A 22,376-nucleotide genomic window follows, 5' to 3' on the forward strand; every position below is an offset into this window, starting at 1 on the left:
ACTTGTTGGAGGAGGATCTGTAGGACTTGGTGTGTTTCTTATCCTTAAAGGATTTCCGGATCAGACCATCCAAACGTTCACTGAACAACTTGACACCTTCAAACCGTAATTTAAGAAACGAAGACTTCTCAGCCAGATCTGCCGTTCAGTCCCGCAATGAGAGGTTTCGTCTGGCCATGATAGCAGAGGAGGACCGCTCTTAAACTGACTTAATTACATCTGACGGCACATCAGCCAGGAACTTTGACTGTTGTGCCAAATGTATTAGACATCCGTCACACTTGGCCCCTCCTGCATGGCTTCGGCCAGAGCCTCAAAATCCTTCACCAAGGATTGAACAGTCAGTGCCCCATTAGATGCCGCTCTGAGAACCAAATTATAGGCAATGAAAGGCTTGTTCAGACCACCATCCACCTGGCGATCATCATGATCTGAGGGAAAACAGCCATCCAGATTTAATGAGGATCTGCCAATGAGAGGAGCCAGAATAGAATTGACCTTGATGGAATGTGGCAACAACTTATCCCCTTCTTCCAAGGCATAGGATTTCTGAAGAAAGCATAGCTATGCTATGGTTCTTCCCAGGATCCGAAGATCGCCTCTTAAATTTTGGGGTGCAATGGTAAGGCCAGCACCGCAGGCTTAACGAATTGTGGAAAGAGATCCTCAGCAGCCCCCTCCATCGAATGTGGCGCCTTGCCCAAATTCTCTCCGATATGCGAGAGAATGTCTGCCAGTTCCTCTTTGGATATGAACTTTCATCAGGCACTACGTCTCTCTGGCTCAGAGTCAGCAGATGACTCAGAATCCTGATCACCATCCAGCTGGACTGAAGTACGCTTATCCTTCCGCTTGGAGGACAAGGCTTTAGTGACCGCAGCATCAATCATTGCATGGACTTCCAAGGCCGACAGGGACACAGAAACCTCAGCCGAAGAACCACTAGAATCCCTTGTAGGCACATCCTGTCTATAATCGCTCTCCTCAGAGGCAGGGAACTGTGACCTTTGCCTTTTCGCAGTTGGCTTCTCTATAGCTGCCAATACATTAACCTTCAGCACTAAACATCCCCAAATAAATATGAACCATAAGACTCCATTGGGGGAACTTCCCTCCAAAATATCTCAACCTGTAAAATAAAAAACTTAACAAAATGCCAAGCCAATCCACTGCTACGTGTAAATACATTAACCAATAGGGAAACTCACTTGACCATAGAAAAGAACTGCAACAGCAAGGCTGCTGTAAGATTATCTTTTTAAAGAGCAGCACAACTGTAAGTCTGCAATAAGAATCTCCTCTGTCAGATCAGCGCAGACCAGTCGCCGAGGAGTCTTGTTTCCCCAGCAAAACAGATTGTCCCACCTGGAAAGCACCACAGACCTCTGTCTGGGCGAGACGAGAAGGAAGAACCCATGCTCCAGTCTGCTGCATCACAGGTAGACGAGCAACCGCTCCTCTACTGTCCCAGACTCACCGCAAGTATGCCGCTTCTCAGGAATGAGTTGAAGCCTCGCCGAAGCAGCAAGATAGGCCAGTGCAGCGCCCAGGCATCCCGACACCGCGTGGCGATGAGGGAGCACGCACACCCACTTGCACATATGGAGTCACAAAAAGGAAGAGAAAGTAAGAGGGAATGGGTTTTTATACATTGGGATTAAATTGTAATTGGAGGTGCAAGGGCCTCACTATGTGATTCATCACTGCTAGAGGTAGAGGGACGTAATGCCAATTACGAAGGGAAATATATTTGTGATTACAAATACACGGCACTTAAAGGTACAGTTTCGAGCATTATGTGCACAGGGTTTATTTTAATATCATGCAATAGTGAACTGAACATACAGAAAGCTGCCTTTACTCTGTGTATCTCCTACAATGGGAGAAGAAGGCCAGTTAGACACTGAATTTGACATAAAATGTATTATGGCAAGCCAAAGAAACACAATGACTTTTTCAGTTCTTGTTCAAGTTTTTTTGGTTCTTTGTTGCTGGCCAAAGTCTGAAAGCTTGTGCTTTTGGCACTTTGATCGTCTTTGTTTCTGAAACTTTAAGGTGTATGTAGTTCAATATAATTTGGCCTCAAAGTTGTTCTGAACAGAGACCTCAAAATATGTCTTCTCCAGGGCAGAATAGCAATGCATGGAAAGCGCTAGAAAAATACCTATACAATAACCACCCAGAACCGTAGGAAACAAAACACTGCCTTGGCCCTTGTCACCTTACTTATTCGTAAAGTGCTGGTTGTCATCTTCTGATAACTCCAGAGTGCTAAGGTTTAATGCCAGTGCTCGATGGGACATGATTCGCCAAGGCATTTCTAAGTCCGGGTCTATCCGTACTACAGAAAGCAACTACGTTGTATGTGGAAATGCAATTAGCAATCAATGTTAGCCACTTCAGGCGAACACATCAATGCCTGTTATAGCAGGGACCCCATACGGATACGATGCAGTTGCCACTTACTGGAAATCCAGCTCCAATCACGAGAAATATGTGAGCGATGTGTCATGCTGTCCAAGTCTCCACTTAGGAGTTCTAAATGAGATCGTAATTTAAGCACGTCTGTCAATTAAGTTAGCCTTCCTATATTCAGTAAAGACAGACTGGACAATGATCCTGGTCTTTCTTATTTGTGTGTACTCTGTCCTCCGTTATTCATACAAACTAACTAGAAGCGTCAAGGGAAGCACCCCCAGTTCTGTCATTTCATTCGGTCAGTACTTTTGCTGCATGCATTCTTTTTGTATGTGGCGCAGAAATGTAGCAAGCCTGTACAATATAATTTTATATATATATATATATATATATATGTATATATATCTCGAAAACGAAGGTTACAGTTAGGAAATAGGATTTAAAAAACTTTAGAAATTCACTGAAAAAACAAAGTTACAGGGACGTTATAGTTAGGCTGAGATTTCACTGGGGGGGGGGGGGGCAGGGGGCCGGCCTGTGGTGGAGCCCCCACATGCTGGCTCTGATGGTAGCCCAGCTTCTTGTGGCGGTGGCGTGACTATCATCACACGGCGGGTGACAAAGCCTGTGGACTGTTTGCCTATAACATCGCCCCACAAAGATTACACTTTTGGATATTCCTCCGTGAGATGAGGTGCCGGGGGGCTGAGTTCGCTACTGCCTGTGCGCATATATACGCTACCATAGGAAAGCGTGGTGGACCCCTGAACGCCTAGAGAGGGGAACACTTTTCCTCCCCTGAAACCACAGATGCTGGCCTGGTTGTCCTGCTGCTGTTCTGGTTGTCCTGCTGCTGTTCTGGGTGCTCTTGTGCCTCAGTGCCCCAGCGCTATTGGAGTTCCCTGTCCCAAGCGATGCCCACGAGGCCAGATTTGTACTGCAGGAACACCTTCACTCTGGGGCACCATCGAGCCAGGTGGTGCCTGCCGTCTGGCCCTTGTTGTGACCGTCTTGTGGGAGGCAGGCTCCGACAAGAGTTGGGGGTGCTCTTTGAGACTGTTGGGTACAACCATAAAGAGACCAGACCAGAGCCTGGCTTCGGCACGGCTGCCCACTCTGGTGGTCCTTGCAGTAGGAGGGTGTCCTGTGTGGCCAGAGATAACAGGAGGGCCTGCGGGGCAGAGGTTCTGTGGGGAAGGGTACTCCGCCATCTCTTGAATTGCCCTCCACTGAATCCTACTGGAAAGGTAACCAGCCTGGTGACATGAAGTGGGGTTTGCCACTCTTTACCCCTAGAATTCTGGACACCTGCTCCCTTCACCCAACTCCGACCCTTACCATGGCACAAGACAAACCTTCAAACTCCATGGAACAACAGAAGATAGGCATGTACACAAAGCAGACAGTATTGGCTGACAAGGCTAGTGCTGTGGGTGGAGGGGACAAGCGATCAGAGGGGTTCGAAATGACCTCCATCGGGCAGGCGATTCAGTATCTCAAAGAAACCATGGAAGGTAAAATGGGGGACCTGAAAATGGACCTATACTTGATTCCTCAAGGCCTGCGAGGAACACTGTGGACAGAGTTTCGGAGGTATAGGGCAGAGTTTCTGAAACTTAAGACACTGTTAAATCACACAAGTCCTGCATCGCATCCCTGCAACACATGGTGATTCATGTGGAGGCTCGAGTGGAAGATGCTGAAGTATGATCTCGGGGCTATAACTTGCTCATTGTGTGCATCCCGTAGGGGGCGGAGGGGGCCACCCCAACTTCTTTCCTCTCTGATTGATTTAAGAGTTGGGTACCGACCTCGGAGGGGTCAGCCTGTTTAATAATAGAGAGAGCGCACAGAGCCCTAATCGTGAACCCTCCTGTGGGCTCCCTGCCTCGCCCTTTCATAGCCCAAGTTCTTAATTACGCAGATTGGGATACCATCCTTCGGGTGGCATGCAGGATTGGGCCTCTTGTGTTTCAGTCCCCCCAGTGATTATTGTTTCGGTCTATACGTCAAAGGTTTAACAGCAGTGGAGATCCTTTCAAAAAGTGAAGCAAAAACTAAGGGCTAGGAACATCCAATACATGTTTCTTTTTTCAGCCCACTTGAAAGTCATCTTCCAAGACAAGACCTTGGTTTTTCATACCACAGAGGCAGCCTGGAACTGGGCGGAGGAGTGGCTCAACCTGGACAGTGGGGGCTCACTTCATGTGCGAGGGAGATGGGGCAGAAGGGGCGAAGGAGACGGAGGCCCTCCGGTAGAACAACACGTGGCTTCACGACACAGAACTCACTGATTAGAGCACAGGGCTTGCTCTCTTCATCTGGAGAGGTCTCCAGCAGGGCGAGTGACCTCGGAGGTGCCCATAGGACTTTCGCGGAGGATGGCGGACCCTATCTCACTGTTGCCCTTCCAGGAGCCGCGGCTTGATTAGTCCTAATTTGATCATACGGGTGTTTGCACTTTTTCCAGGGAAGGAGTGGAGGGGCTCAGGGATGGCTGGTGATCTAAGCCTCGAGCAGTGTTAAATGGTTTTTTGTTTGTTGGGGATGGCGAGAGAAGGGGTCGGGCCAGTTTGGGAGAGGAGTTGCACAGCAGGGGAGACTCATATCTCAGGTTAGCCCAGTTGGCCTAGTTGCATCACAACAGTACTTCTAGTTGGCAAAGTATGGAGTGGGAGCTGGGGAGAAGGGTGGGGTTTCTTTGTTTTGACACAGTGCTGGTACGCTTCATCCCATTCACTCCACAACAACATGGACGCCACATACTCAGAACACAAACATCATCACTTGAACGGATACTAAATCCGACGAATGACTGATTTACAAACACACACCGTACTGGGGGAGCTCAGCATCCACTCATGGAAAGTTAATGTTCGAGACATGTTTGCTGTAGATTATACACATGCTTTGCACACTCCTGCCGTCTAATGATTTGGTCCTGATGTTTGCAAGTTGTTTTTCTTCGAATAAGTCTTTCCCAGTCACGATGTAAGGTGACTCCTCATTTCGGTGCTAATGCGCATGGGCATCGACTCCATTGTTAGATTGTTTTCTTTCCGCCATCGGGTTCGGACGTGAATTGCGGTGCTCCTGGTCAAAACCGTCCTTCGGGTTCCCCTCGGTGCTCAATCCACTGTACCCTCATCGGTATTGTTCTCATACGTGTTTCACTATTCTCCGTGTATCGAATAGATTGGTAAATTCTCCATATTCGATTGAGAAGACATCGTGGGAGGCCTTTGGGCCTAGCCACGTCGGTCGACTTCCACTCTGTTCCGTACTATTCCATTTTCTGCCGATGGAACGGACTCTGTTTCAGTTCTGTCCTCGGTGCCACTTCAAGTAGCCGCGCACCAACTAGCATAAAGTCTGCAACCTGTGCCTCTCACTGCAGCACAAAGAAGAGAATTGAGACACTTGTGGATCATTCGATTGTAAAAGACTTTGCGGGATCGTCGGGCCAATGAAGGGACATGCAGCGACAAAACATTGAACACACTCTGGATATCTTCGGGGAAGACACTGAAAACAAAGAGATGGTGGCAGAAGAGAAGGAGACCTTCTCTATCCACAAATCGGACTCCGAGCTGGAAATCGAGTTAAAGTCCAAAGAAGTTCCACCAGGACAGGGTGCCGTGAGAAACAAAGCCCCTTTGCCCCTCAAACTCTCTTCAATTAAACAAAAGGCTTTGGCACCACCACTGCCTTCTGGCCATGGTTGGCAACGGGACGCTGCTTCCAACGCCCCGCCCTCGGGATCAGCACCGAAACAGTCAGTTAAGTCTTCCAGCTCGGGGCTGAGTCAAGAAAAGACATCTTAGGAACCAAAACCTTCGGCTCCAAAAGACAAAAAGGACAAGTCCGATTCAGCTCTGAAACCTTTGGCACCGAAATTAAAAGACACCTTTTCAAAAGACTACGGAACCTATCCTGGAAATTATGAAGGAGAAACTGGACCCTAAGCAAAAGAAAATCTATATAAATCCAGACACTGGACATATATTAGCTAAAGGTGTGACACCTTCCAAAAGAAAGATTATTTCAGAGGACACTATGTACAAAATTCCTCTAAAAAAGGAGGACATGGCTACAAGTCCTATCTACCCTACTCCTCAATCCCCTCCACCATCTTCACCACTACTACCATTGCCAGCTTCAGGCCCTTTACACATAACACCTCAGGGTCCTCCACACACACAGCCTGATATAGGGGGTGATGATAATGACAGTAGCCCACTACCAGCAGAACCAATGGACAGTGACCCTGATTTATATTCTGCAAAACCATCACCTACTGATGACAACTTAGCAAATCAGGAGTTGATTTCCAGGACAGCATCTTACCTTGGGGTTATATTATACAAAGAGTGTTTAGAACAAGGCTTTTTGTTCAAGACACTAGGTTCCACACATAGAACAAGTCAAAGTTTGCCTATGGTAAAAGGCATGAGGACGCATGCCGATTACGTTTTTAAAGACCCTGTACGTGTCCCCATATTAACCCCCTAGGGTTGACAAGAAATATAAACCTCCACCGTTTGATGCCATTTTTATTAAGGGGCAGTTACCTTTAGATTCTTTAGCAGTATCTAATGCTCGCAAAAGAACAAATTCTCAGACTTTAGCAGATGCGCCTCCTCCAGACAAGGAGTCTAAATTAATAGATGCATCATGTAAAAGAGTAGCTGCTCAATCCGCTAACCAATGGTGCATTGCCAACACACAAGGCTTATTAGCCAGATATGATAGGGCCCACTGGGATGTAATGGAAGACCTGCGTCAACACCTCCCAGATGAGCATAAAAAGAGAGCTCAAAAGTTAGTGCAAGAAGGTAAACTAATATCTAATTCTTCCATTAGATGTGCTCTAGATGCTGCTGACATTGCAGCAAGGGCAATTAACACCAGCATTCTCCTTAGACAACATGCATGGCTTAGGATTTTGGGGTTTCAACCGAAGGTTCAGCAAGCCATCATCAATACTCCTGTTGACAAAGAACACCTTTTGGACCTCAAGTAGATGAGGCACTTGAAAAAATGAAAAAAGACAGAGGTAACAAAATCTATGGGAGCACTTTAGTCCCCATCTAGCAGAGGCTCCTTTCGTCATTCATTCTATAGAGGAGGATCCAAAGGTAATTCCTCAGACCCTAATGCCTCCATTTAAATCCAACATGCAGCCCTCTCCATCTAGAGGTTTCTGTAGAAGTGGGCACAGAGGAAACCGTTTCAAGGGTAGAGATAAAGGCGCACCAACACGTACCTCCCCATCTCCCAATAAGAAGTGACTTGCCTACAATTCCTCCCGATCATTTTGCACCTGTTGTGGGAAGGCTTTAACAATTTTTTCCCATTTGGCGATCAATAACATCAGACAAATGGGCATTAGACATGATTATGGCCTGGAGCTTACCAGCAATCCTCCCAATATTCCACCTCGCAGTCACAAACTTTCGTTACAGCACCTACAGCTCCTCAAACAAGAAGTACAAGTTCTTTTAATAAAAGGAGCTATTGAACCAGTTCCATTACAACACCAAGAGTCAGGTGTTTACTCACTGTACTTCCTAATCCCCAAAAGGACGGGTCCCTAAGACTAATATTAGACATAAAAGCTGTTAAAGCTGTACATATGGTCAGAACATTTCCTCATGGTTACGCTTCAGCAAGTGCTCGCACTTCTATAGCAAGGCGACTTTATGTCCACACTAGACTTAACAGACCCACACTTCAACATTCCTCTTCACCCTGCACATCGCAAATATCTCAGATTTGTGATAGCAGGAAATCACTATCAGTTCAAAGTACTCCCATTCGGAATTACTACTACACCCAGAGTGTTCACAAAATGTCTAGCAGTAGTAGCAGCTCATCTCAGAAGACATCAAATTCATGTCTTCCCATATCTAGACGATTGGCTCATCAAAGCTAGCACACGGCAAAAGTGCTTGCAACACACTCAAACTACATTATACCTTCTCCGTCAATTGGGATTTACAGTCAATACGCAAACGTCCCATCTTCAACCCTCACAAATGCAGTCCTATCTGGGAGCGCCTCTAAACACTCGCACAGCTCTAGCCTCTCCCAATGCTGCCAGAATTCGAAGTCTTCAAACTCTGTTACTACAATTTCAAACCAAACAATACTTAACAGTCAGGACTTTTGTGCAACTACTTGGGATGATGGCATCATGCATCACTATAGTGCCTCATGCAAGATTACACCTGCGTCCCCTACAGAAATGCTTAGCACGTTGGTGGAATCAATCACAGGGTCAAATAACAGATCTAGTAATGGTAGACAGCTGCACCCATCGCCCTCTGCAGTGGTGGAACGCACAAAAGGGCGGCCCTTCATCAACCCTGTTACACAGATCGTTCTAACAGCAGACGCATCTCTCACAGGTTGGGGTGCTCATCTATAGAATCTAACAATTCAGGGTCTATGGGACAACAAACACAACAGTCTCCACATCAAATACCTAGAGCTTCTAGCTGTGTAACTTGCAATAAAAGCTTTTCAACCTCACCTCATAGGGAAAGTTGTCCTAGTCTGCATGGACAATATGACAGCCATGCACTATGTACAAAAATGGGGGGACACATTCTCTACAACTGTCATGCCTCTCAGACCATTTGGCGTTGGACAATCCATCACAAAATTCATGTTCTGGCAGAGCACCTCCCAGGCGTGAACAATCAAATTGCCGCCGACCTCATCAGGATGCGACAACAAATACACAAATGAGGGTCTTCATCCCTAGGTTCTCCTTTTATACTTCCAAAAATGGGGATTCCCACAAATAGATCTGTTCGCCACAGCAGACAACTCAAAATGCCCAAACTTTGCCTACAGGTTCCCACACCCTCTATCAAAAGGCAATGCCCTATGGATGAACTGGTCAGGGATATTTGCTTACACATTTCCGCCTCTCCCATTCCTTTCATTTCTGGTTCGGAAACTCAGGCAAACATCAATCACACTGATTTTAGTGGCTCCCACATAGGCGCGTCAACCATGGTTCACCATACTGCTAGAACTATCAGTGATTCCACATCAAAAGCTGCACCTCAATTCCAGCCTTCTCACTTAGAACCATGAAAAAAGCAGACACCCAAACCCCAAGGAGCTCAACCTAGCGTTCTGGCTCCTGAAGTCATAGAGTTTGAAAACTTAAATATACCACCAGATTGTATGACAATTCTTAAAGAAGCCAGGAAACCTACCACCAGGGCATATTATGCGGCGAAATGGAAGAGATTTGTTGTATATTGTAACAACATTATTAATCCGCTAGATGCATCTATACAAAATAATATTTGTTACCTTTTGCATCTACTGCAAGCTGGCTTAGCCTATACATCCATTTGGTTGCACCTTGCAGCAGTAGCCACATATTTGCAAAACAGACCACACTTATCCTTGTTTAAGGTTCCAGTAATTAAAGCCTTTATGTAAGGACTTAAAAGAATAATACCACCCAGGGTACCACCTGCACTAGTTCGGAACCTTAACATCGTTCTCACAAGGCTTATTGGTCCACCTTTTGAGCCATTACACAATTGTTCATTTTAATTTCTTTCATCGGAAGTTGCCTTTCTAATTGCTATCACTTTATTAAGGGGAGTTGTTGAGTTACAGGCATTAACCTTAGAAGAACCCTTCTTTTAACTTCATAAAGATAGAGTAGTTCTTCGCACAAACCCAAAATTCCTTCCTAAAGTGGTTTCTGCTTTTCATATTAACCAATCAGTTGAGTTACCTGTGTTCTTTCCTCAACCTGATTCAGTGGCAGAAAGGGCTCTTCACTCACTTGATGTCAGAAGAGCACTATTATACTATATTGAGAGGACAAAAGTTTTCGTAACACAAAGCAACTTTTTGTGGCATTCGCTCCACCTCACAAGGCAATCCTATCTCTAAATCTGGTAGTTCTAGATGGATTGTTAAATGTATTCAAACTTGCTAAGTTAAAGCTAAAAGATCTTTATCTATACCTAATGGAGCACATTCCACTCGAAAAATAGGAGTATCTATGGCCTTTTTAGGGTAACATTCCCTTAGCTGCAACATGGTCTACACTACATACTTTTACTAAACATTATTGTGTGGATGTGTTAGCACGTTAACAAATAGGACAAGCCGTGCTAAAAGCACTTTTTCGAACAACTGCAACACTTCTTGGTTAGCCACCGCTTTGGGAGAATTCTCCTATAAAGTGTATGCAAAGCATGTGTATCTACAGCACACATGCCTTGAACGTATTATGTTACTTACCCTGTAAACACCTGTTGGCATGTAGAGCTGTAGTTTCATATGCGCCCTCCAGCCTCCCCGACGCCTGTAGGTGTTGCAGTTCTCATTATTTTACATTACATACGCGTTGACATCTCTGTACTTCACTTACTCCATTTTCTCTCTCCTGCAGTTAAACAATCTAACAATGGAGTTGATGCTCATGCTCAATATCACTGAAAGGAGGAGTCACCAACAATAGATGGCAGGAGTATGCAAAGCATGTGAATCTACAGCTCTACATGCCAAAAACATATGCTTACATGCTAAGTAACATAATCCTTCCTTCTGGTCAAGCTTAAGGGAGGGGCAGTTCTGAAGGTGGCACACAATACTAATCCTGACATAATCATGTTCCAGGAGACGCGTCTTATGGGCAACCATTGTCCCCTGCATGCAGCGGGTTCTCGAAGGTATTCTACTCTGGGATTCACCGTGGATCGAGGGGGGTGGGGGGGGTAGTGTCACCATCCTGATCCGTTGACACATTCCCTGTGTTGGTGTCCCTGTGTGACATGACATTAAGGGACTCTAGGTGGCGGTGTCTGAAACTCTACAGAGGTCTCTGATTTCCCTCGTTCTAGTCTATGCTCCCCAGCCCATTACTTCGGAGTTTGTGGGGACATTGAGTTACCTCCTTATGGAGGTCCTTGCCGCCCAGTGGATCCTGGGTGGAATCTCAATGGGGTTTATGATCCTGGTTTAGACCGCTCTCCAAAACAACCACTCTAGGGGCCAGTCTGACACTCCTCTACACTTTTATGGATAATATGTCCCTAATTAATGTGTAGCGGGTGCACCACTCTGGAGTGCTGTTAGACCTTCTACTCGAGGGGTACACAAATTCTTTTCCCGCCTCGACTATTTCCTTCTTCCTAAACAAGAGGGGCACAGAGTTCTCACTGTCCAGATCTTAGTGAGGGGGTTGTCCGACCACTCGCCATTGCTGCTTGCCCTCACCTGGGAGTCGGGTCGGTCTGCTGTGGGGTGGCTCATTAGACGCTGGTGCCTCCAGAGTGAGGACTTCCAAGGTGCTCGTCGCCATATGGGTCAGCGATTCTAAAAGGAAGATTGTGGATTCTGTGGGGCTTCTTTGGGAGGCCCTTAAGGTCACCTTGTGAGGGTATTAGCTACAATAAGTGGCAGCAGAGGCGAAGAGAACAAATGGTGGCGGACCTGGAGTTCCACATCCTCGAACTTGAGCAGCGCTATACAGCTACTGCGGAAGACTCGATCCTGTGCGACTCCCGGTATACCCAGACACTTTTAAGGCAGGAACACATTCAGGAGGCATGTGAGGTGTGCTTGGCTATGCGCAGTTGAATTCAGCAATTGGGGGACAAAGCAAGCTAAAACACTGCACTGACTGTGCACACCCGTGCCTCCAGTGATCCTATAGCTTACATTGACACAGATGAGGGTTCGCATATATCTGGCAGTTTTGCCTTGTATTACCAACTTCTCTACAGTCCTAACCTGGTGGGAAAACATACCGCCCTGCAGTGGTTCATGGTGGACCATCTAGTGACCTACCTGGCTCCAGAGGATGGAGACCTCTTGGAGATGCATGTCACACTCAAGGAATTAGGAGAGACCCTTGCGCAGCTTCCATTGGGTAAGGCGCTGGATTTAACTGCTTCCCAGTGGAATTCTGGAGGCTTCTCTGGCGTTGGGTAGTCCTGCTTCTGTTGCAGAACTTGCATGAGACCCTGTGGATTGGTGAGTAGGCCACGGATCTCGAGCGGTGGACATGACGTTGATCTCGAAGCCAGGTTTGCATGGAACCCACTGCGAGGAGTACAGACCAATATCGCTGATGAATATAGAGGTCAAGGTGTGGGCCAAGATGTTGGCTAATAGGCTGTCTGGTGTGATTGGACACCTTGTTCATCCCAATCAATCCAGGTTTAAGCACCATAGGACCACTAAGCACAATATAAGGAGGATCAACAATGTCAAAGAGTTGAGTGCCAATCTACTCGGTCACAAGGCTTTGCTAATGGTATACTTCCAGAAGGCGTTCGTCTAGGTGGACTGGGACTACCTTTTTGCTTTACTGACTTGTCTTTTCTTTGGACCCAAATTTGTCAGCTATGTTCGGCTGCTGTACACAGGCCTCCGGGCAAGGGTACACATTGGCAGTGCTGGGTCCGATCGGTTTCACAATAGAGAGGGGCACCCTTAGGAATGCCTGCTTTCCTCCCTACTTTTTGCCCTACTCTGGTTTTCTCATGAACTGCGGCGAGTCCTCTATTTACCCTATTGCTCAGTGCCCGATGGTCATGTCATGGGCACCGGAGTTGCGGGTGCTCTCAACAGGATTCAAGTACCTGGGGGTGTTTATCACGGAGGACAAAGCCCTGGCCTTTAACGCCAACCTTCAATCTCAACTGGTAGGATTGGCCAAGGGCATGCAAGTTTGGTCCTCCCGCCTGCTGTCCCTGCTTAGACGTTCGCACATTTTCAAAATGGTCTCCCTCCCATGACTTTTATGCCAGCTTCAAAATTGCCCCTTCACGGCGGGGCATATATTTGAGATCTCCTACGGGGTGGTGGGCCATGGATTACCCTTGAAGTGTTGTAGGCCTACCTTCGAGGGTGGTATAGCCACTCCGGATCTGCTGTTATATTAAAGAGCAGCTCATCTTTTGGTGCTTAGCGACTAGTGGTTTGACAGGTTTAGAGACCCGGCCTATACATTGGGGGGGTGAGTTATAGGCCAGGATAACCTCCCACATCTATTGTATGGTGGAGAAATACTACAATCCTTACCTGCTCCCACCTGAGTAGTACTGCCATTTGGACAGCTGCGGCAAAGGCCATGAGATGGGCGGACAGACTCACGTTGGAGACTCCGCTGTGGAAAGGGACCAGGCTTACCCAGGTTTGCCAGATGGGACACTATCGGACTAACAACCCTGGGAGACGTGCTCCACAATGGGTCTGTTAGGTCCTTTTAGAAGTTGCAGGCAGAGCACCACATGCACCGCATTCAGTTTTTTTGCTACCTCCAGCTCTGACACTCACTCACACCATACTTACCGACCAACGTTGTAATTTCAGAATACTCTCCCATAGAGGCGAAATTCCTGCTTACCGACATCAAGGAACACAAACTGCCTGTCCTCTATAAGTTGCTGCTGCACAGTCAGCCGGATCCCACGGTCAAGGTAGGGGAGGCATGAGTCCAAGACCTGGGGCCATTGGATGACAAGGGTTGGAATGAGTTGGTGGCTTCCCCAAGGGAGGTCATGGTAGCCTCTCAGTTCCATCTGATACAGCTCAAACTATTACACCGCACATACCTTTCAAGAACATGGCTGTTTAGAATGGGGCTGGTTAGCTCGGGATGCTGGTTGCGCTGCACTGATCCCACCGGGGAACTGTTACACATATTCTGCCGCTGCCCAGATTTATCGCACTTCTAGAAAATTGTGCTGGGAACTTTGGAGATGGTATTGGGCTGGCAGATCCAGAAATCCGAAATTGATTCTCCTGCATATAGTGGAAGATGTATGGGGTGACAAACATAAGAGGGTGCTGCTCTGGCTAGGTCTGCTGATAGCCAAACAGGGCGTGGCAAAGGATTGGAAGGGAGCCGCGACCCCCTCCCTGGACAGATGGGCAAAAGGTATGGACTATTGCATGGGTCTGGAATGCCCGGTAGACCAGGCCAGGGGGTGCCCACAAAAACATTACAATATTTGGAAGGATTGGGCCATACACCGTGGGATTCACCTCGAACCATGTCTATCTCTGCTGTGGTCCCTGGTGGACAAGATACGCACCCTCGAAACCACATCATGTTTCCTTTCTGGGGGAGGGAGGTGTTTCATGCATGTTCGTGCAGTAGCGTGCCTGAGGGGCTTAATCTGTGGCATTGTATTGCGATTGCATAGATTCACTTTTATTTTACTGACGGTTCTGCGCCAAGCCTCGGTGTGTTAAAAGGTCAAAACTCATAAAACGTTTTCCCCAAAAATAGAATCTGCACATTAGGGCCATACTAAATAGCAAAAGTCAGAAATTATTTTCTGATTGCCTTCCCAAAATATGTTCCACCCTGCTGGAACATGTCCCACAAAGACTGGGGCCTACCATGATATTTGATTAGTATGTAAGAAGCTCTGTATCAGTTAACCCTGTAGGCAAAAAAATGATCTCAGTGCCTGCAAAGCAACATTACTTGAGAAAAGATCTTAGGGATTACAAATGTGAATCTGAAAGCTTTTACTATACCTAAAGATCACTTGCAGCACTTTCTTAATCTGTTTGACTTCTATATCACACCTACCAAGCTAAGCAAGTGTAAAGCTATGTGTTCGAGATGTAAATTACAAGGAGCATATAAGATCCATATGTTTACCACATGCCCTGTTTTAAAATATTTCTAGGGCAATGTGTTAGCTAAAAGCTCAATTGCTTCAGGTGACAATATCAAATATGACTGGGCTTAGTAAGCACAAGCACAATTTATTTGTCTTTTTACCCATATTAGTTGCACGGTTACATATCGCAAGCAATTGGAAGAGCATTGTCCAGCTAGAAATCTCGCAATGGGCTCATGAAGTTCTTGATGTATACAACTGTGAAAAGAAATAAACTCCAATAACCCTGATTAAAGATATATTCATGTATGGGGGGATAGTCACATCAAACAAGTTTGCTGAATTGATATAGCCGGCCCTGCTAATGTAAATATAAACTGATAATATGAATATTTCTGTATGTACCTCCAAGTTGGATTTATATACTGGCGAACCTATTCTTTACTGTACGTTGATGATCCTGTCAATAAAAAGAGAATCCATCAGAAGAACAAGTTATTTACCTTCTGTAACGCACATTTTGGTGGATACTTTATTTAAACGCAGATTCCTCACCAACCCTCCCGCCTCCCTGTTCTGTGGAATGGACTATTTTTCACCCCTCAAAAGGTTCCATCCTAGAAATCTTCACACAGGTCAAGCCAATTTGCTTCTGGGCTCTGCAGTGTTAGGGTGCGGAAAAGCCTTAGAAAGGAAGGGACCTCAGTGTGCCAGGGTGGCACTTATATGCGGCCCACTTGTAACTTCTGGAGCAGAATGATGTTGGTGGGGAGCTGCACAACGCCACCTACTGATGTGCACGAATACTGCTTTTCAGTTTCCAGATCCAGTCTGTCAGCTGGGGAATATTCACAAAGTGAGGAATCGACAGGTATATGAAGTATCCACCTAAAAGAGCGTTACCAAATGTAAGTAACTTGTTTTTTTATTTATTTAAAGGTTTTGTAGCACTCATACATCACCATCTGTCCCCTTTGCTGCCCTCGGTCCCATACCTGCCAACTTAGTCATGTATGATGAATGTCACCCTTTTTCACTAATTTTTACGCTCCTGACAAAGAAAATGCCTCTAAAGATTTTAGTGGGAGTCACTTTCTTTCCAAACCCTTCAAAAACTGTTAATGCTCCATTCGCCGTAATGGGATTAAACATCTGACAACACCCTCATTGAAGAGTCAAAAAGTTGACAGGTATGTGCGCTATAATATGTTATTCTAGAAGTGGGGGGTTCTGGCTAAATACCCTGTAATTTTTTCATGGTCAGAGTTGGAGCCTTATACTGTTCTGTTTTTCTTACATATAGAATGCCACCACTTTAAATAAAGTACGTTTCATGAATTCTTCTAATTTGAAGTTAGCCGTCTAAGGGCAGTCATCACCAGTTGATTTGGGAATCTTAATGTATTCCCTACAAACCTTATGCACACCAAACAGCACCCGAGGGATGTTCTATGTCACTACAAGTATATTCTTGGTCATGACTTCCTCCACAAGGAGACTTTATCATGCAAGCTGTCCAGCAGTTCCTCTTAGTTTGAAGACCAGCGTTTGTCCTTCACAGAGCTGTTCCCCGTTAAAAAATAAAGTGCGAAGAAGTGCTGGCTGCCATAGAGACTTTGATGGGGCTTTTATTTGATTTATATCCTAAATGAATTTTTCCGTATAAATTTTAGGGTAGTTAGTTGTAGTTTCTCCACCTTTGGGACACCATATATGTCACATTTGCTTCATTTCAAATATTCATTTATTTGATGAAATAGCGCCTTGCATACACTTCTGTTAATGCATCAGATGAGAAGATGGATGGATCCAGAAGGACCTGGGAGCCCTCAACCTTTTTGTGGATGATCCAGATCCTAAGCTTCTTCCTTTAATTACAAACTGTCTTAAGATGAAAAGGTTTGATTTATAAAGTGACACTGTATTTAAGGATCCCTAATGTGTTTTCAGAACAAGATGCAGGTTTGGATGCTCTCTCCGCTATCTTGAGCCGACAGAAGCAAATGGGCCATGACATTGGAAATGAGTTGGAGGAGCAAAATGGTAAGTGGCATCCTTAACTTATTGGCAGAGTTTTAATGAAGCGAAAATGTTTGTCTTCCTCAATCCCTGTCAGTGCAGAAGATGCAGCGTACTTGCTATCAAGTCAGTCGTGCACTCTTGCGAATTAAATCAGGGAAGAAGGTATAGGTAGAAAATTTAGACTTAAGCTGGCATTGTTATGATTATCCATGTTTATTTCTAATAGCTCATCAAAGGTCCATATTTTTAAACCATTCATTTACTGATTTTTAATGGTTCTGCATATTAAAATTAGATATAAAAATTAAACGAAAGCGAGTCCTAACATTGTTATGAATACTACTCTCTGTATATGCAGATTGCATTAAAGACACAATATTAATTTTAGGAACGCAAACGTTAACTGTGAAATCACCGTTCTGTTATTGTTTTGAATGTATAGCTGCCCTTGATTCACTCAGTTATTAATAGTTCTTCATTGACTATAAGAAATATGCCTGTACATTTATTCTGTTTTATTTCTCATGCACTAAAAGAGCCTGAACTCCGCCTCCAAATGACAACTGAGAACTGAACAGGTTGCTTGAAGGACAACTGTACAAAGCTGTACACTGCATACTGGCTGGTTTTAGTGGCCACGCATTACCATATGCAGACAAATGAACTCTTCTAAGATTTGGCATGGTAATCCTCGTAATAAGGTGACTTGTGGAACACGTAGATCCAATTGATGTGCAGTTAATGTAGCCGAATACTAGTTTTAAATGTTATGACGTTTAATTGGGTATTATATTGTGCCACTCTCAAGAGGCTGGGAGGCAATGGAAAGGTACCAAGGATAAGTGCTTAGGTTGAATTATCCTTTTTCACTCCAAACAAAACAGATTTATTTTAATTCGTTTATATTTATAAACATGAACACACATATGCTAGTGTATGTACATTTATATTACATTGTGATTTCACATTATCCTAACTTACACTCACAAGAGTAGGCTTGTATAATAAGCATGAATTTACAAGTACTTAAAACCCATCAAGATAATATTTTTTGACGGCCAGAACATATATCGCATCCGTGTGAGATATAATTCATAATGATGTCCCTTGAGTATACATCGACAATCAAAAACTGCACTCAAGAGGTTGGATCTCACACAAACAAAGCATTGCTGCAAGGAAAAATACTACAATTGTAATATTTAAAAAAATGAAAAAGTGCACAACTTGCCTTAAAACACAGACAGTTGCCAAAATTCTGACCAACAAAGACCTGTGTAGAATGATTGCACACCTTTGTCAATCAATCACTGCATATGGTAATTCATAGTCTTATGCATTCATTCTTGCAAGTTATTTGTTGAAGATTGCAAATGTCCGAGAAGAAATAAAGATGAAACCTTTATTTTTTTTTTAAATATGTTTTATTGGTTTTAAGAAGCAACAGAAACAATAAGGAACAATCAGTGCCAGAGTTTCAGACTCACACATAAGGGCCCAATAAAATACGAGGCAAAAGTAACTAGAGAACTGGGTACATTCCTCATGTTAAGCATTAAAGTGTCAGAGAGGACCAGACAGTGGAAAGTGCAGACTTGTAAATGAACCAAGTCGTCAAGCAAAAATACCAATAAGTGAGCATAACAGAAACTCGGTTGGCTGATATATATATATATATATATATATATATATATCTATATATATTATCTACTGGCGGTCGCCAGTAGATAGTTATAGTTAGGACCATGTTTCCATAGGAAATCCGCAACATTCTATTTGGAATAACTTTGGCGCCGGTTGACGAATCCTCGCGAAATTTTCAAAAAGGTGGGGCCTTCTGCTCCGCTCCTACCCTGAAAGTCTCGGGGGGGATTCGTCAAGCGAGGGCTGAGAAAAAAGGGGGGTCCCAAAACGCGTTTTCCCCATGCAATTTTCCATAGGGACCTTTAGTCCAAGGTACAGCCCGAACGGCTGAACAGAATTACTTGAAATTTGGCAGAGAGGTAGACCTCAGCTCAGGGATGTGCCTTTTGCATATATGGAGTCAATCTGTTCAGTAGTTCCTGAGAAAATTGCAGTTAAAAGCACATACATATCTATTGCCGCGCACCGTGCGAGCACTGTGCGCGCACTGTGCGAGGACCCTAACGTGCACAAGCGTAATTCTGATTGGTGGTTACATGTTAGTCAACTTTCGAATCGGTCGAAATCAGGAAGTGTCGGCCGCCATTTTGTTTGTTTTCAGTGCGAGAGTGAAAAAGGAAGGTGGCGAACGTGAAAAGGGGGCAGGGTAGAGAGTTCCTGACCCCCTAGCCTTTGTCAGGGGGTCCCTGAAGGACCCCGAAGGCAGAAAAAAACATTTTAATTATTTTTTCAAAAAATCGCGGGGGTGAAAAACAGAAGAAAAAAAACATTTTTTTTTTTATTACGTACTTTATTGTAAAATAAATATATAAAAAAAATAATAATACATACATACCTTAGCATTAAAAAAAACATACAAATTCACTGAAAAAACCATAGGTTTGACACACGTTATAGTTAGGAATTAGCATTTAAAAAACCTTGCAAATTCACTTAAAAAACCATAGGTTTCACACATGTTATAGTTAGGTGGATATTTCACTCGTAAAAAAACAATGAAATTCCCCCGTTATAGTTAGTTCAGATAACTATAACTCGCGCGACCACCACTCTATCACAAGGATGATGTCATCAGTGATGTCATGAGTGATGCCCCTGACCATGTCATGAGTGATGTAATATGTGACGTCATGAGCAGTGGATTGCGGGCGCGCGAGTTATAGTTATCTGAACTAACTATAACGGGGGAATTTCATTGGTTTTTTACGAGTGAAATATCCACCTAACTAGAACATGTGTGAAACCTATGGTTTTTTAAGTGAATATATATATATATATATATATATATATTATCTACTGGCGGTCGCCAGTAGATAGTTATAGTTAGGACAGTGTTTCCATAGGAAATCCGCAACATTCTATTTGGAATAACTTTGGCGCCGGTTGACGAATCCTCGCGAATTTTTCAAAACTAATGGGGCGCTACGCTCCGCTCCTACCCTGAAAGTCTCGGGGGGATTCGTCAAGCGGGGGCTGAGAAAAAAGGGGGGTCCCAAAACGCGTTTTCCCCATGCATTTTCCCATAGGACCTTTAGTCCGAGCTACAGCCCGAACGGCTGAACAGAATTACTTGAATTGATATTTTGTAAAAAATGGCGATGCGTGCACGGTACGAAATGCGCAACGTGGGCGCTCGGTGCGCGAAGCGCACCGACTGCCCACAGCGTGCGCAAGGTGCGCGAAGCGCACCGTGTGCGCAAAAATTAAAAATAAATACATAACTTAGCATTTTAAAAAACGTACAAATTCACTGAAAAAACCATAGGTTTCACACACGTTAAAGTTAGGAATTAGCATTTAAAAAACCTTGCAAATTCACTTAAAAAACCATAGGTTTCACACAAGTTATAGGTAGCTGTACATTTCACTCGTAAAAAACCAATGAAATTCCACGTTATAGTTAGATCAGGTAACTATAACTTGCGCGACCGCAATGCACAATGTGTCATTTCAGATGTCATCATTGATGTCATGAGTGATGTCACTGACCATGTCATAAGTGATGTAATATGTGACGTCATCAGCAGTGCATTGCGGGGGCGCAAGTTATAGTTACCTGATCTAACTATAACGTGGAATTTCATTGTTTTTTTACGAGTGAAATGTACAGCTAACTATAACTTGTGTGAAACCTATGGTTTTTTAAGTGAATTTGCAAGGTTTTTTAAATGCTAATTCCTAACTATAACGTGTGTGAAACCTATGGTTTTTTCAGTGAATATATATATAGATATATATATATATATATATATATATATATATATATATATATCCGCATATACATCAGTCAGGACAATCACCCCTTAACCTCAGAGCTGTTAGCCATGCTAGATGCCTCTTCCTCATTGAAGTGTTCAAGCAATTGGGCCAGACCAATATCTCTTCCGCCACCCTCTTATTACCGCAGGACAGCCCCATGTGGTGTTCCTCTGCCGTCCACACTATTAAATCTCTCAACCACTGAGCTACTAGCAGCACCCTAGTGCCCAACCAAACAATAACCATGCAACGGTTCGCCAAGGAAAGCCAGCTGAGCGAGCTAGTACAGGATTTTGCGTCCTCTACATCTATCTACTACACCCAGCAGGCAGGCGATCAGCATTTAGAGAGATCGTTTCCCTGGTGACAGCCTCCGTTTTCGGTAACACTTGCCCCCAGAAGGTTTGGACCCCAATGTTCTCCCAGGCCAAATGCAAAAAGTTAGCATCCACCACTCCACTGCGCTTAAATTTAGCCCCTCTAGAGGGATCCATTCTATTTATTGTGAAAGGTGTCATGTAGGTATGGTGTAAAAAATGAAAATGGAGTAGCTTAAATCTATTACTAGACACTGTGCACACCAAAGTTGCTGAGCAAGCCCAATAGGTGTCCGTAATGGGCTTCCCAACTCATACTCCCAGGCTTTTATCGCCGTGTATGGCTGCTTCAGCATGTCGACTCTTGGGTGTCGCCCCTCCCCCCCACCCATTTATTCCACCCAGCACCTCCAAGGGTTGTGGCGCAGCTGGGAAATTATTCCATACCTCCTTCGCAACATTCTCCAGTTTGGCTTAATGTTAAAAATGATCCGTGCCAACCCCAAAGGAGTCCTGGGCATCCCGTAATGTGATAAAAGCATCCCCGGATAAAGATCCCCTGCCACCCGGAATCCCCCCCCCTCTCTCCATTGTTCCATGGATATGTCGGCATCTATTACAGGAAAGGGCATGAGATCCCACAGTTGCAGTTCTCTGTCAAAGGGAGCTCTACAGATAACGTTCAGAACCAACTTCTCAATGATCTCAGTTATAACCTCAACAAGATGTGGCACTGGGTGATAGGACCTACTCCCTCGCTTCAACAACTGCAGCAAAGTATCCCAACCAGCCCTATCCCCCAGCTGCTACTTATTCCAGTGTGGCTCCACCAATTATCGTGCAGCATGTTGTAAATACGCTGCATAGTAATAATACTGGATATCTGGGACAGCCAATCCTCCATCCTCCATGTCCCTTTTGGGCACTGCCAATGCTACCCGATTGTGCTTCCCAGCCCAAATCAGGAAAGCCACCAGGTAATCCAGTCTGCAAAAAAAACTTGCATCAAGCGGGAAAAGTGAGTTTTGAACAAGGTACAGGCAACGCAGGAGAAAGATCATCTTTACTATGGCTGCTCTACCCATCA

The 22,376-nt window shown here is 44.7% G+C and overlaps 1 protein-coding gene across 1 annotated transcript in view; it reads left to right on the plus strand.

The window, feature by feature from the left end:
* Nucleotides 1-22,376, plus strand: part of STX8 (syntaxin 8) — a 975,973-nt gene that overhangs the window by 367,881 nt on the left and 585,716 nt on the right. Inside the window, exon 6 of the mRNA XM_085616822.1 lies at nucleotides 16,998-17,090. Within this exon, the coding sequence (XP_085472948.1) occupies nucleotides 16,998-17,090 (93 nt within the window). The remainder of the gene's footprint in view (nucleotides 1-16,997; nucleotides 17,091-22,376) is intronic.

Source organism: Triturus cristatus, chromosome 7 (genome assembly GCF_964204655.1).
Source record: "Triturus cristatus chromosome 7, aTriCri1.1, whole genome shotgun sequence".
Taxonomy (NCBI): domain Eukaryota; kingdom Metazoa; phylum Chordata; class Amphibia; order Caudata; family Salamandridae; genus Triturus; species Triturus cristatus.